The following is a 15,825-nucleotide window of genomic DNA, read 5'->3' as shown; positions in this document are numbered from 1 at the left end:
ATTTTTCTAAACCATTGTGGATTACTAATTATTTTGATGTGTTATTGTGAATATGTTTTACTTTGGTGTGCACTATCATAATTATTGCATTGCAAATGAACACTTTTATCATAATTGGGGTTCAACTAATAACCTAAAAGGTAAAAGTTCCAAAACGGAAATCCACGAATTTAAGAATCCACGAACCGACATTTCTTTATAAAACAACGAAAATTGGTACCCACGAATAAAAATACATTCACAGGATCTTTGGACACATACCATCCACTCCTATTGATTTTATTCAGGACAGCTTTGTAAAGTATCTGAAAATATTCACATGCTATAAGATTTATCATTATCACAATACCATGTTTAAAGTTTTTAAAGGCTACTTCTGAATGGCAGAGGCAAGGGACAGTGACATAGCAAGCAGGACAATGCCCTAGAGATGGACCATATATACTTATGATCAGAGCCCAAGCTCCCCCAAATCATCCCCTCCTCCTTAGCTCATAGGGATGGTAAGACAACGGACACTACGAGAAAGTATCGAACTTGAGCGGGACTCGAATTCGAGTCTGGCTGTCGCCAGACAGGGACATTTCCAATAGGCCATTATGATCTTTTTGTAGTCGGGAAGGTTAGGTATCAGAGACAGGCGCGAAAAGCGTGAATTCCCATAGCTTTGGTACCCTAAGATGGGATAACTCCAAACCTAATCTACCCTTTCTCCGGGACCTGAAACAACGAGAAGTCATAGATCTCCTGACCTGAGAATTCTCTTTAGTCCAGCCAACTGGACAAGATTCTGCTCCCGCACTCAACAACCAAGATTCTATGTGCCTGAGGGTGTGATCATTTCTTATTGATCCTGCAGTTGTTATATTGACAGCAGGAATTCATATGGACAGACTTAAGTCTTGAGGGCACTATGTACGCCGTCCTTGATTTTGCTGCTATGGAATCCACTTCCATGGATAGCCTCCAGGCAGCATGTTCTTTAAAAGAACTGATCAGTGGTCTGAAGCAGTTGCATAATTTGTCACTACTCAGGATGTAAATAATCCTGAAACTAGAAAATTACAGCAAGTTGGTCTTGTCAGGAGCAAAGGCTGACCATGGTGAACCAGTCGGCATACCAGTCGGTCAACCAAGTCGTGAAGAGGAGGTATGCTGTCGTCTCTCGCTTCTTTAGGCGAGTCGCAGAGGAGGAGATGGCACTGAGATCTCTCTTCCCTCAGAAGTAAATAGCGAGGTTACAATTGAAAGTAGGTCCCTGCCATACCTTTGGGATCGGCTTTGAAAGAAAGCTCCAGCAACCTCCAGAGAGCAACCTGCATTTCCTGCTATTTCTTCTTTGAAGAAGGGTGTGAACAACACTCCACCCTTTCTCTACCAGCCTGTCTAGCCTGGGAGGAACAGCAGAGGTAATGAGGGAGTTAGGGGTCACTGGAGTTGGCAGTTCCTTCCTCCATCTGCCACAAGGCAAGATGGGATATCTGTTATGCCATTGGGAAAATTGTTAATGACCTGAAGTAGAGCAGTGGGTGGTGAAAGTCCTTCAGAATGGATATCGCCTACCTTCCGAAATCACCTGAAGCTCTAGCCTTAACAGCAGAGGGAAAGGAATAGTTCTAGACGGTTCTCTGGGATTCTACAGTCGACTCTCCTTGGTGGAGTCAGCCGGGTGCTGGAGAGTAGTCATTGACCCCTCTCAGTGAAGAGGTTTGTTTGTTAGGTCTTGTTCAAGATGGAGACGGCAAACACCGTGTGGTCAGAGAGAAAGATTTCCTCCTTTCAGTATCCCTATATCATCCTATTCCGGTGTAGTGTCCAAATGCCGACCACATTTCAACGTTCACTACTCCGGCAAAAAAGGAGGCAAGGGTCGAGCTTCCTGACGTCTTGATGAGGAAGACCTCGCTAAAAGAATCCAACCTGACTCTCCACCTCTGAACATGCAACTTTCTCAGGGGCGTTGAAGAGGGGTGGGGTAAACACTTGGTAACCTAGTTTCCTTAGGTTTCTAGTCAGTTGAAGTACTGCACATCAATATCCTGGAAATGCCAACATTCCAAGAACATTTGAGGCTCTCGGTAGTGTTATTGAGTGACAGCACCACCATACCACCCTATGTCAACAAGGAAAGGGCCGTATTCTTGCTCCCCCTCTTTGCAAGTTTACACAGATACACATCTGGGTGATGCACTAACGCAGTAGACCTGTCATCCAGGTACATTCCTGATGAAAGGAATGTACTGGTAGACAGGTTCAGTCGCCAGGGCAAGGATTTAAGGTCGGACGTCCAGACCCCTGGGCAGCATTCGAAGATGTATTTTAACACCTGTGAGATCATCTGGACTCCTACCTCTTGTCCGTTCGTCCTGCTTTGCCAGCTGATCAACCGAGTTGAATGCCTCAGGGTAACTCTAGTTGCTCACAGATGGCCACTTGCTGAATGGTTCCCAATCTGTTAGGGCTTCTAAGGAGCTATCCTTTGACCATCCTTCCCTGTCAGCCACACCTTCAAAGGTACCTCTCTTTCTGCGAAGTTGGTTGCACTTCACAGTTGGAGACTGTCCTACTTCTCCTCCAAGCTAAATGCTTTTTGCAAGGTCTGCACAAGAGATATTTGGATAACTACAGTATTCTGGAGATGGTTACTGGAGAAGGTGGACTATCCTTTATTGTAGAGAGATACAGTATTTCTCCTATCTTAGCTTCTGAAGAGGACCTGACATCTTGTGTATGAATGTCGGTCTCACTTCCCTAGCTCTGACACAACCAAGAAAGAGGTGTCGCAGAACACGGTCTCTTTCTAGCTTCGTGAAACTTTATAATAGCATATGCTTCCAAAAGTTTAGCAGCAGTAGGGGATTCAGCATTATGAAGCTTCATCTGTGGTGGATAACGGGGGAGGGTGGGCTGTGGCACCCTAGTAGTACCAGCTGAACTCGGTTGAGTCCCTTGTTAGGCTGGGAGGAACGTAGAGAGTAGAGGTCCCCTTTTTTGTTTTTGTTTCATTTGTTGATGTCGGGTACCCCCCAAAATTGGGGGAAGTGCCTTGGTATATGTATGTATGTATGCTTCCAAATTTGAGGGGTTGAGATATCGGCTCGGATGTAGAACTCGGGAAGTTGATAATTTCCCACTTAGACTCCTAAGAATCTATGGTCGGACAAGGGATGGTTTTTGTTTGTGCCAAATAACCATGTCTTCTTGTGGAAGTATACCCGTAAGTCCAACACTTCAGGTCTTGGGCTTATGGTGATGGCTATAGTAGTTATGTAGCCAGCCCAGTTCCTTTACAGGACATGAAGCATTTTGTTTATGGTAATGTGTTCAGTGTAATCCTGAATAAATGGTGGAATAAATGGATCTTTTGCTTCTTTCCATCCCCTTATTTTAGGACAAAGCTTTCGTATTACATGCTGGATCTGACATTATACATTCCTGAGCATAATTTTTATTAAGACTGGATCGATAAGTAAGGGGTTCTCTGCCATTGTCCCTCTATGAATAGGAGGATGGAAGAATTAATACATATCCAATGGCTATCATACTCCAGGGATTTCATTCCAGACTGCACGTTCCCTTTGAGGGGAGGAAGATTCATTCATTGACTGAGCACGTGGCACTAACCAACTACAGTACTGTACTTGTCACGCCCTATCAGCCTACTCAGTCCTATGATGGGAGTCTCCTGGAGTCGTCGTCTTCACTACCGTACAGGATCAAGGAGACTGGCATTTCTAAGGAAGGAAAAAAAATATGTTGGCCAGGGCACCAACCACCCGTTTAGATACTACCACCAGAGAGTTCTTGGGTCCTTTGACCAAGCAGTACTACATTGAATCCCTCTCACTAGTTACGGCTGCTCATTTTGTCTTTGCCTACACATACACCGAATAGTCTAGCCTATTCTTTTCACATTCTCCTCTGTCCTCATACACCTGACAACACTGAGATTACCAAATAATTCTTTGTTGAAAGGGTTAATTACTGCACAGTAATTGTTCAGTGGCTACCTTTCTGTTTGAAAGGGTTGAAGAGACTCTTTAGCTATGGTAAGCAGCTCTTCGGGGTGAAGGACATTCCAAAATTAAATCATTGTTCTCTAGTCTTGTTTAGTGCCATAGCCTCTGTATCATGGACTTCCACTGTCTTGGATTAGAGTTCTCTTGCTTGAGGGTACACTCGGTCATGCTGTTCTATCTTATTTCTCTTCCTTTTATTGTAACTTTTTATAGTTTATTTATGAAAGATCTAATTTAATGTCACTGTTATTAAAATAGTTCACTTTGATTGTTTATTTCTTCTCTTCCAGTTTCTTTATTTCCTTGTTTCCTTTCCTCATTTATCTATTTTTCCCTGTTGGAGCATATAGGCTTATAGCATTTTGCTTTTCCAACTAGGGTTATAGCTTAACTTTTAATAATAACAGCAATATTAATAATAATGATAATAATAATTATGATGATAATAATTCTGTTCTATGGGAACTTCCTACCTACCAATAAGTGATCTCCCTATTTTGAAGGATAAGAGGTTTATATATGCGTAAGAACAAATAACAAATTTTAAAAGTTATTTTTATTTGTCATAGTTAAACTTCTAACCTCAATCACCTCTTTCAGTAGCAAAGTTGAAAGTGACGAGTCTTTGATAAGGGGGAGGGGGCTACTTTCCCACACTCTCCTCCTGTCATTAACCCTTTTACCCCCAATGGACGTACTGGTACATTTCACAAAACTCATCCCTTTACCCCATGGACGTACCGGTACGTTTCACAAAACTCATCCCTTTACCCCCAATGGACGTACTGGTACGTTTCACAAAACTCATCCCTTTACCCCATGGACGTACTGGTACGTTTCACAAAACTCATCCCTTTACCTCCATGGACGTACTGGTACGTTTCACAAAACTCATCCCTTTACCCCCAATGGACATACTGGTACGTTTCACAAAACTCATCCCTTTACCCCCAATGGACATACTGGTACGTTTCACAAAACTCATCCCTTTACCCCCAATGGACATACTGGTACGTTTCACAAAACTCATCCCTTTACCCCCAATGGACATACTGGTACGTTTCACAAAACTCATCCCTTTACCCCCAATGGACATACTGGTACGTTTCACAAAACTCATCCCTTTACCCCCATGGACGTACTGGTACGTCCTTGCAAAAAACTGCTATTTACATTTTTTTTTTTTGCATATTTTTGATAACTTAAACTTCAGGCATTTTCCGAAAGAATGAAACCAACCTGACCTCTCTATGACGAAAATTAAGGCTGTTAGAGCAATTTAAAAAATATATATTGCAAAATGTGCTTGGAAAAAAAAATGCCTGTGGGTTAAGGGTTGGAAAGTTCCAAAGAGCCTGGGGGTTAAGGGTTGGAAAGTTCCAAATAGCCTGGGGGGTAAAAGGGTTAATTACCTCGTTAGGGATTTTAACAGCTGTTCTAGCTATGCTGAAGACTTCCCCTAATTTATCTAATTTATAGGACTTGTGGGTTTGTATAGCTATGAAAAATAGAAATTACTTTTAAGATTTATTAGTTTATGTCTATCACCAGAAAGGAAAATGTTGATGTTAATGACAAGTATTCAATACTGTATTTCATTACTGTATTTAATTGTATTTTACTTTATGCCACTAGATACTTTTGAATTGTATTTAGTTAATGACTATATTATCATTCTGGGCAATAGATAGGAACTGCTCGACACATCCCTTGTACATTAACCCTTTTACCCCTAAAGGACGTACTGATACGTTTCATAAAAGCCATCCCTTTACCCCCATGGACGTACCGGTACGTCCTTGCAAAAAAAGGCTATAAAAATTTTTTTTTTCATATTTTTGATAATTTTTTTTAGAAAATTCAGGCATTTTCCAAGAGAATGAGGCCAACCTGACCTCTCTATGACAAAAATTAAGGCTGTTAGAGCAATTTAAAAAAAATATACTGCAAAATGTGCTGGGGAAAAAATAACCCCCTGGGGGTTAAGGGTTGGAAATTTCCAAATAACCTGGGGGTAAAAGGGTTAAGGCAATATATATTTAATTTTCGACTGTATTTAGCAGCACGTTTATCTATTTCCATCAAATTCTAATCATTGTTTAGAAATTACCATCACAAATTTTTATTTCCAAGACATTGAAATAGCCACTTAGAAACCTAATGGTGTGCTTTTATTCACAGGCATACAAGGAAAACCACCCCAACAAAGTAGAGACCTACTGGAAGGCTCACTCGGCCGCCCTGTCCCGGCACAGGCTGTCCGGCGGCAAGAGAGACTCCAAAGTCGACGCAAAGGACGCCATGTCTCAGCAGATAGAGGGGAGACTGCTTCGGGAAATCAAGGCCAAGAGGGAGAGAGACAGTAAACAGGAGGAGAGGAGCAAAGAGAGCGAAGACAAGCCATCGTACCTGAGCATCAAAGTCGCGTCGAGGGACTACAATCCCAACGCACAGAAGGGCAAGGATGCCGGCTCTGGATCGGGAGCCGAACACAGAGAGAAGAACCAAGATAACGAAAGTCGAGAGAATCTTTCCAAGGAGGATAAGAGTCAGCCAAAAGAAGATAGGGAAAGTTTCGCAAAGGAGGGAAAGATCCAGCCTACGAAGAAGAAGGAATATTTCACAAAGGAAAGCAAGAGCCAGCCTAAAGATATGTTTGAGAAATTGTTGAAGGAAAGTAAGCAACAGGTTAAAAAAAACGAAGTCTTTCCGGGAAGACCGTCGGCCAAATCTTCCGACGCAGTTAAAGAAAAGGGTGGCGAGAAAACGGCAGATTCTAAAGACCGGGACGAAATCGATAAGCTTAAAAGCACGTCATCGCAAGACAAGCAAGCGAAAGAAAGTGCATCAGGTTTGGGTGTCAAATTTCCCCTTGTTGGTAAGATGCCTTCCTTCAGGAAAAAGATAAGTATAAAAAAACTAGGCGGCAACTCTTCCAAAGATTCAAGGGTGCCTGAAGGTTTTACTTGTGATATGTTAGACATAGACTATTTAACATTTGAGGGAAAGGTTTTACCTGACATTGAAATCAATTCTCACCACAAAGGGAAAGTTGAAGGTCAGGATGGCTCGACTGTTGTCGTGCCCCCGCCCCAGGACGAGGTTCGGGAAAGTATATCGGAAGCAAAGGCGAACAGCAAGGATTCTGAGAATGGGAACGTAGTTGAAGAAGGTGGAATCTGTGAAGGAACAGATGTACAAGGAAACGAAATGATTCAGATTAACTTTGAAAGTGGAGGAACTGAAGAATTGGCAAATGAACGACCGGAGGCAATGGTCTCTGACATGGAGTTGGAAGACGAGTCTTCTTGTGAGCCGGAGCCCGAGAAGGACGAGAGAGAGAGTAACACGGACTTGGTGGTCTCCGGTTTTGAAGCCAAAGATAAGAATTGCGTGAAAAGCGATGCCCTAGACTTCGAAAACCCTGCGTCGAAACCGGCCGAGAGCAAGTCAGACGACGTTTCTTCGGCTACAGTAGAAGCCTTGCAGTTGCTGAACATACCCTTGCCTGGTTTCGAGCCTTCTAAAAAGGCTAAGGTTTCAGATTTTGTTGCCGTGGAGTCTAATGATGACGTTAACATTCATCAGGTGTTGGAAATTCCTCTTCCGCCATCGGCCGTCGCTGCTAAACACACAGAATTGGATGATCTCAACTTGTATTCCCATTGTCCCCGGATCGAAGCCGGACCCATTTCCTACGGCTGTGAAATTCAGAGCGAGATTCCTGTGGTACTCCCTATTTCAGCACCCAAGAGTGTAGTATTAGATTCTATTAACCCCTTTTCTCATAGTATGCAAATGGACACAGGAATGATGTATGGCAGCGAAGTTCAGAATTTAATTCCGTTAGAAAGCAGCTGCATGGACATGCCTTACAGCAATCACGAGTCCCTCTTGAGTTTTCCCTGTCGCAGTAGGGAGTGTACCCCTCCGCCTCCGGGTACGGAGACTGAATCCGACATGCAGGACGAAATGATGGCATTTATGGAGGAAGAAGAAATTTCCACTCCCCCACCGCCAGGAACTGAGCCTTCGATCCTAGTGGAAAGTCTGTTGAGCAGTCGTTCGAACAAGAGAAGCGAAGCGGTAAAGCCCGACAAGAAGCCACACACGATAGATGAATTTTTGAAGCAAGCCAAGTCTATGCTAGTTACCCATGACAAAAAAGGGCCTTCATCTGCAGGGACTGCCAAGTTATTTATAGAAACTGTATCTGACAGTTGTATGGGAAAGGGTAATGTTTCTAAAGAGACTTGTGATTTTATTGGAGCGAGTGTGTTGAAAGGGACCAAGGAGACATTGTCGTCATCAAGCCTAAAGGGAAATGCAGTCACAGACGTAGAGAAACTGTCAGAAAGTCCAACAAGTGAGGAGGACGATGCTAATGTGGAAGAAAATTCAAAGGGGTCATTACCAGCGGATATAAGCGATAAATGTTTGCCAGACTTGGAAACCCCCAATGAAAATAAAATTATAAGGGATAATGTAGTTCCTAATGGATCCAAGAGAAATTCATATCAAAGAATTTGTAATAAAGAAACGGACACTGCAAAGAGTGACGTAACTGGTATTTCACTTTCAAAGATGGACATAAACCTGAACGAGGGAACTACAGTGAAGAAAGCAACGTGTGACTGGGAAATTGAAGATGAAAAAGAAAAAGATTTGGCTAGTGAAAAGCCTGTGGGCAAGTGTGCGTCTCACGTAGACGACCAAGCAATAGACAAAGACAGTTTTGAGGAGAAGATTGTCGCAAGTTCTGAAAAGGACTCTGATACAGAAGCTATTAATACACCAAACACATGGAGTGATGAAATTGGTTCTTTATGTTCAGAGAGACACATAGACCTGGGAAAAGGGACTTCAGAAAAGAAGATATCGCATGAGGAGAAGAACGAAGAGAGAGAGATGGAAGCGATTGACGAAAATAACAAAGAGAGAGACGCCAAAGTAATTAATGAGAATAACAAAGAGAGAGAGACGGAAGCGATTGATGAGAAGAACGAAGATTTGCTTGACGACAAGCCACCAAGTAAATGCGGGTCTTCTCAGGAAGACCAAGCCATGCCAAGCGACAGCAGCAGAGAGACCTTAACGTTGGCGGAAGAAACGAGCGCCAACCTTGCTATTGACGAATCCTTGGAAACTATCTCTAGGCCAAAACGTGCCACGAGAAATAAAAAGCCAGAGATTGCCGAAGTGAAAGATAGTACAAAATCATCATTAGAAAAACCATCGCCCGAACAGAAAAGAAGCGAAGATGACATATCGACGGATGAATATACCCCGGATAATTCTTTGGACCTGACGAAGAACTTGAAGGCCTCTCCTCAGGACTCTGTGACTTGTCTGAACTTGAAGGCCCCTCCTCAGGACTCTGTGACTTGCCCTGTTAGGAGGTCCGGGAGGAATGCCAATAACGAGGCAATGAAAGGTGATGACAGCAAGAAGGAGCAGCTTCCCAGCCGTCGTTCATCCAGGACAGCCAAGTCGACCCTAGCGACGGAAAATGCGGATAATCAAAAAGCGGTAGAAATTGAAGAAAAATGCGAGGTGGGAGAAAGTCAGGAGGTTGGATCCGACAGCCAGGAGAAAGACGAACTGCCGCAAGAATTGCCGGCGACGGAAACGGCGAGTACCAGAAGAAGCAAGAGGAACAATGCGACGCCTCGGAGAACGACCAGAAGATCTGCAGCCGCTGTGATAGACTCGCAAAGTTCATGGTAAGTAATATTGTACGAAGTAATTTATCATATATGTATTCTTCATTCTTTGTAAAGTGACTATAAGGTAGCTTTTAGAATATATATTTTTATAAAGCTAGATTTTTTTTGCAATCTATATCACTTTCATGCTATGTATTTGAAAATTTCTCTCTCTCTCTCTCTCTCTCTCTCTCTCTCTCTCTCTCTCTCTCTCTCTCTCTCTCTCTCTCTCTCTCTCTCTCTCTCTCTCAAGGGTTTTTGGGTGATTCCTTATTTCCTTTCCTCACTGGACTATTTTTCCATGTTTTCTTTCCTCACTGGACTATTTTTTCCTTGTTTTTTTTCCTCGCTAGACTATTTTTCCTTGTTTTCTTTCCTCACTGGGCTATTTTTTCTTGTTTTCTTTCCTCACTGGACTCTTTTTCCTTATATTTTTCTTCACCGGGCTATTTTTTCTTGATTTCTTTCCTCACTTGACTATTTTCCTTAGTTTCTTTCTTTACAGGGCTGTTTTCCTTCCTTTCCTCACTGGGCTATTTTTCTTATTTTCTGTTTTCCTTATTTCCTTTCCTCACTCGGCTGTTTTCCTCATTTCCTTTCCTCACTCGGCTGTTTTCCTCATTTCCTTTCCTCACTTGGTTTTCCTTATTTTCTTTCCTCACTCGGCTGTTTTCCTCATTTCCTTTCCTCACTCGGCTGTTTTCCTTATTTCCTTTCCTCACTCGGGTGTTTTCCTCATTTCCTTTCCTCACTCGGTTTTCCTCATTTCCTTTCCTCACTCGGTTTTCCTTATTTTCTTTCCTCACTCGGTTTTCCCTATTTTCTTTCCTCACTCGGTTTCCCTTATTTTCTTTCCTCACTCGGCTATTTTCCTCATTTCCTTTCCTCACTGGGCTATTTTCCTTTTGGAACCCTTGGGCTTATAGGATCCTGATTTTCCTACTAGGATTGTAGCTTAGCAAGTAATAATAATAATCATATAAGTTAAAAAATATTTTTTCAAAAACCTATTATTGAATACTGTACTTTTGTCGAGTCTCAAGTATATAGTATAAGCCCTAAAGATGATTAAATTATTTTTCGGGGCTCAAGCCATGTCGTCCTGATGGAAGGTTCCTTTAGGCAGCTTTCTAAGGGATATTCCATCAGGATGACATGGCCATCTCACCCAAAAATAGATTTTTTGCTTTGCTTCAAAATCCGTTTTTTTTTTTTTTTTACAGATGAACAACGTGGGCTTTGAAATGCAGTGCCTCGTATTGCTGCGCTTTGCGTTTGCACGACGTGGCTCTTTGCAGTCGAGAATTGTACAAAGAAGATGTAAATATTTTTCTTTCCATAGGTTCTGTAGGTAGTTCTTTTTCTCGATGTTACAGCGTCGAACGACGATAAGCAATATATTTTGGGCAGTATCTCACTCTGTACTGTATTTTCCTTGATATTTATTGCCATCTGCTATTGGACAAACTGGCCTGCGTGTCCAATTTTGTCTACCTCCGGTGTGCTGGTCTGCTCGAATCTGGTCTAGCGAGAAGTTTCTCATTTTATAAAGATCTTAAACTGATTAGAATTTATCCAGGGTGTCAAAATACTCGTGTCTATTCACTGATATTGTAGACTGGAGCACAAAATAGAGGAAAATTTAAGATTTCAAATGATTTGTGTTCTGTAATGAGATGTGAAGTGAAAACATGTGAGCTAAATAATCATGGAATTTAGTGAACATGGAAAGTGCAGGATAAAAATAAAGAAATTAAGTGATAAAACATGATAAGACTTGATAAAAAGTCATTGTTATTAATAATGAAACATCATATAAGAAGTAAGGTTTGCGAGGTTTCTGGGATAATGTAGTTAATGTATATAAAAAATTAGGTTAGAAATAGTGTAAGGAATTAGTGGTTTTATGTTTTAAGTCTTTAATATTTTGCATCACGAAAGTAAAGCTCAAGAATAATCTAGGTAGGGGGTTTAATGGACTTGTTTTGTAACTGTACAGTGTAAGACAGTATGAAGGAAATGTACAATAACAAAAAAATAATGTGTTCTATTATACAAATTTAGATTGGGAGCTGCAGTGGCTCCCTTTAATGAGTAGTTAGTCACGACAACATCATGTACATATTGAAGCCTTTAATCTATTTGTCATTAAACACAAACCATAATTTGATCTTGCACTTTTCTATGTTTTAAAGTTTTGCGTATTTCATTTCGTAGTTAAGGTGATATATTTTCTCTGTCACAATCCTATTGAATGAGCATTTGAAAGACGTAAACTTATCTAACGAACTCTCGCGTTGTGGTAAGAACGACTATAGATCCGTAGAAGGAAAACTTGAAAAGTTCAATACGTTTATTTCTGTATTCGTCCCAATGTTTTTATTACTGCCATTTGACATATTTTTTTTATTTAGCACTGGTCACAATACTAAAATATTACTAGATTTGTTTTATGAAGTGTCAATAGAGATAGCCGACTGAAAGGTTACATATAAAAGTCAGGAAATGTTGTGTTTGTTCCACATGTTACTTTTAAAAGTATGTAAAGACAGGCTTAACTATTTAGTGTGTTGCTTTCACACCCAGAATTCTTTTTTGATACTCATATTTATCTTTAGATTTTTATAATAACAACAGTAATGGATTACTAGGAGAATCATTCTCTATAAGGTTGGGGATTTTGTTGAAGTAACTACTCAATAATCCAGTGTCATTCTCAGACTTCCACTGGCTAAACTGCTTAATATAATTCCTCACACCTCTCTTAAATCGTCGCACGAGTCGAAGTGGAGCGACGTCGAAAGTTATCGCTATTCGCAGTAGTTTTCATCCACACTTGTCGTTGGAATATTGTGTAAAGCCTGTGTAACTGATGGAAGTTTATATCGTGTACACTTTTACATCCTTGTATGAAGATGTATAGCCTTTTATAGCTTGAGAATTTAAAGCTGGTGTTATGCAAAATTGAAAGGTATTAATAGGAAAAACAACCAAAACTTCAGAGAGTTTCAAACGTGTATTCTTCACGTCAGAATTATTTCTTCTTCGGGATGGGTTGTGCAAGAATGTGTATACTGTACTGTATATTTAAGATAGTGTATAGGCATTGATAAAATTAATCATGTTGCAGTTTTCTGAAAGTTATATAAATCGAGAGTTTACCTGTAAGAATATCGCCTAAAGACAATGAAGGTTTATTAGTAACCTATTGTACGAACTGTTAAGGTTACTATTAGTGTTTTCGCTTGAGATAATCATTTGGTTTTTTAGTCTTGACGTAATTTCACATGAGTTTATTAATATTTGTAAAATGGAAATTTTAAAGACTGCAATAACCATGTATGTTTATGTTTTTATTGGAACCTGTTGACAAAGACAGCATTTAACAGCTTGTGTGTGTGTAGACTTGCTTTAAGCCAAGACTAAGGTAGGGTGAGACATTGCTTTAGAGTAAAATTAATATATATTGGAAATTATGAAATTTGAAAAAATTGGGAAGTACAGTAACATCATCATAAACCTGTTAAGAGATAGGCCTGGAACCAGGCGAGAGACTAGTGGCTAATGCTGGAGCTTATTGATATATTATTGCTGTATTCGCCAAGGTGAAATAGCGGAATGGTTTAATTCAATCCAGGTAAGCCTGGCCTTGCATGTTTATTTAGAAACCTATTGTCAATATTTTTAGCGAGGCAGATTTGCACCGACTCGCAGCGGTGCCCTTTTAGCTCGGAAAATTTTCCTGATCGCTGATTGGTTAGAATTATCTTGTCCAACCAATCAGCGATCAGGAAACTTTTCCGAGCTTAAAGGGCACCGCTGCCAGTCGGTGCAAATCTGCCTCGCTAAAATAAATTGACTATAGTTTGGTTTTGGTATACTTATTTGATATAAGGCTTTAAAATTCCAGTTTTGGTGTTGTGTTTGCCAGTTCCAGCTAATGATATTGAGTTCTTTATTAATGAAATTTAAATATTTTAATACATCTAAATATGTACACCATTTTGTCTTGACACTAAAATGGATAAGTATTAAGACGTATGTAGCGATGGTGTCGGTTAAACTTGCTTTTTATGATTATAATGCTTTTTGATTAGATCGAAAAGATATGCAGCCAACAAGAGTGCCGTGGAATCCATAGGAGTTACCACCTACTTGAATTGTTTTAAGGCACACTTGAAAAGTAGGGGCCGTTCTTTGAGAATTATACCAGACCAGTGTCAGAGAGAATTGTGAATATTTGTCCATTTTTCCTTATGATCTTGTGTGTATTAAATAGCCAAGTTGTATACATCAAAGAAAATTTGATGATTTGGACTTGTGATGAGAAAGAAGGAATGGATACCTAGAAAAGCAATTTTTCGTACGTGTAAGTAGTCAAATGAAGACTTGTAGAAACTGAACTTTGTTGTGGCGATGTAGTTATTTGGAGTTATTTAGTGCTTGTAGTGGAGTTGTGCGTGTTCCTTTTCCCCAAAGTGAAGGTCACACAATATTTTCTTCCTTTCTTTTAGCCATTTCATTACACATTTCGTTTTGTGTTGCATACTTGGTGAATAATTGATTACCTTGAAGGTTTAAATGAACAAAATCCTGAAAATAAAGACTTCTAGAAAGCATGAACAAATTTTCTTTGAGACGAGGGAATTTATTGGAACGCCAAGATCCTCTTTTGGTTAAAGGGACTGAGTTTAGAGAATGGTGGGATTCTCCTAAAATGAGCTGATTTTCATTTGTTTTAATATTATTAATGAAGAATAAATAAATTTCAATCAAATCCTGGAAAACAATAATAGTTATTACTGATAGAAAACATTAGTGTATTGTGTACATCATGGAAGTAAAATTCCACCTCACAATCTAGGTAATCTGGAATGGAAAAGATACCAGAATTTTTACTGAAATTCTTTATTGTTATTTAATCTAAATATTTTTAATAGGGAATAATTATCAGATTGGAGCTTAGATCTTTGATGGTTATGGGATGATAATTGGTGTAGTATTTTGTGAAGAAAGAAAATTTCCACACTACAACTGAAGTTGAATGGAATCTGTACCAAAAGATATAAATTTGTAGGAATATTTTTCAGTTCGTGAGGACACGGAAATTTTAAAGTATAGATGTTTCATTTTTCACAATGTATTGTTGTGATTCTTGTGTCATTTTCTTAGAATATTGACTGCAAGGAAAGAACTGTAAGTAGTGGAGATATAGTGGTGTTTTTAGTATATTATTACGCTGACATAAGGTACTTTCTGTAATTTGTGTTGTTAGCTCACAAGAAGGAAATATTTCTCATTTTGAATCCCCATGGCAATATGGAGACGATTTCTTGTGTTTATAATGTTTGGTTCATGATTTATGGAAGTTTATCTTTAAAGCATATTTAGATTTATTGCTATAACATGTGTGGCTTGGGATGACTTACACGTCTAATTCTTGCATGGCTAATTCTCGGCACGGGTTTTACTCGATTAAAACGACGGAAGTCTTGGATTCCTCCAGATCAGTTCCGAGGGACATTGACAGAAACATAAAGAAAAATTGATAGCAAAAAGTCCAAAATAAGGTCGTGTTTACGGTCATGCACTGTCCGGTCATTATTACAAGGTACAGTACTGTAATTGTTAAGAGTTTTGCTTTTGGTTGATGACTTCATTACATCTTTTCATGACTTGTGTGGTCCACTTAAATTGCTTTGTTTCTATTTTGTTTTATTGAGTGGATCACACAGTAAAAGGACTATCATATTGTTGAAAAAAATAGGTTTTTTATTCTGTGAAGATGCAAAATTATCATTATTATTGTTACTGTCGTTTATAATAGTTGTTAATATTGTTCAAAAATTGTGCAGATAGGGTTAGGAAATAGAAAGGATGCGTATTCATCTGCTGGTGATGGTATTTCTCTCTCTCTCTCTCTCTCTCTCTCTCTCTCTCTCTCTCTCTCTCTCTCTCTCTCTCTCTCTCTCTCTCTCTCTCTCTCTCTCTCTCTCTCAATATATTTGTTAAAAGTTATCTTGCATTTCTTCAACATTTGTGAGATACCAAAATTTTCTATTTACTTGTGTGTAGGTGTGCTGGCATAAATTTGGCTGGCC

At 39.8% G+C, this 15,825-nt stretch overlaps 1 protein-coding gene across 1 annotated transcript in view; it reads left to right on the top strand.

Annotated features, from left to right (window-relative positions):
- The window catches only part of LOC137626450 (microtubule-associated protein futsch-like), a 116,604-nt gene extending 103,126 nt beyond the window's left edge, over positions 1–13,478 (top strand). The window contains exons 9-10 of the mRNA XM_068357449.1: positions 6,201–9,742; positions 10,948–13,478. Coding sequence (XP_068213550.1) covers positions 6,201–9,742; position 10,948 — 3,543 coding nt within the window. The 3' untranslated portion in view covers positions 10,949–13,478. The remainder of the gene's footprint in view (positions 1–6,200; positions 9,743–10,947) is intronic.
- Positions 13,479–15,825: the final 2,347 nt, after the last annotated feature.

Source organism: Palaemon carinicauda, chromosome 34, assembly GCF_036898095.1.
Source record: "Palaemon carinicauda isolate YSFRI2023 chromosome 34, ASM3689809v2, whole genome shotgun sequence".
NCBI classification, from domain to species: domain Eukaryota; kingdom Metazoa; phylum Arthropoda; class Malacostraca; order Decapoda; family Palaemonidae; genus Palaemon; species Palaemon carinicauda.
The sequence above is the reverse complement of the archived record's forward strand: the minus strand, read 5'-3'. Positions and strand labels throughout refer to the sequence as shown.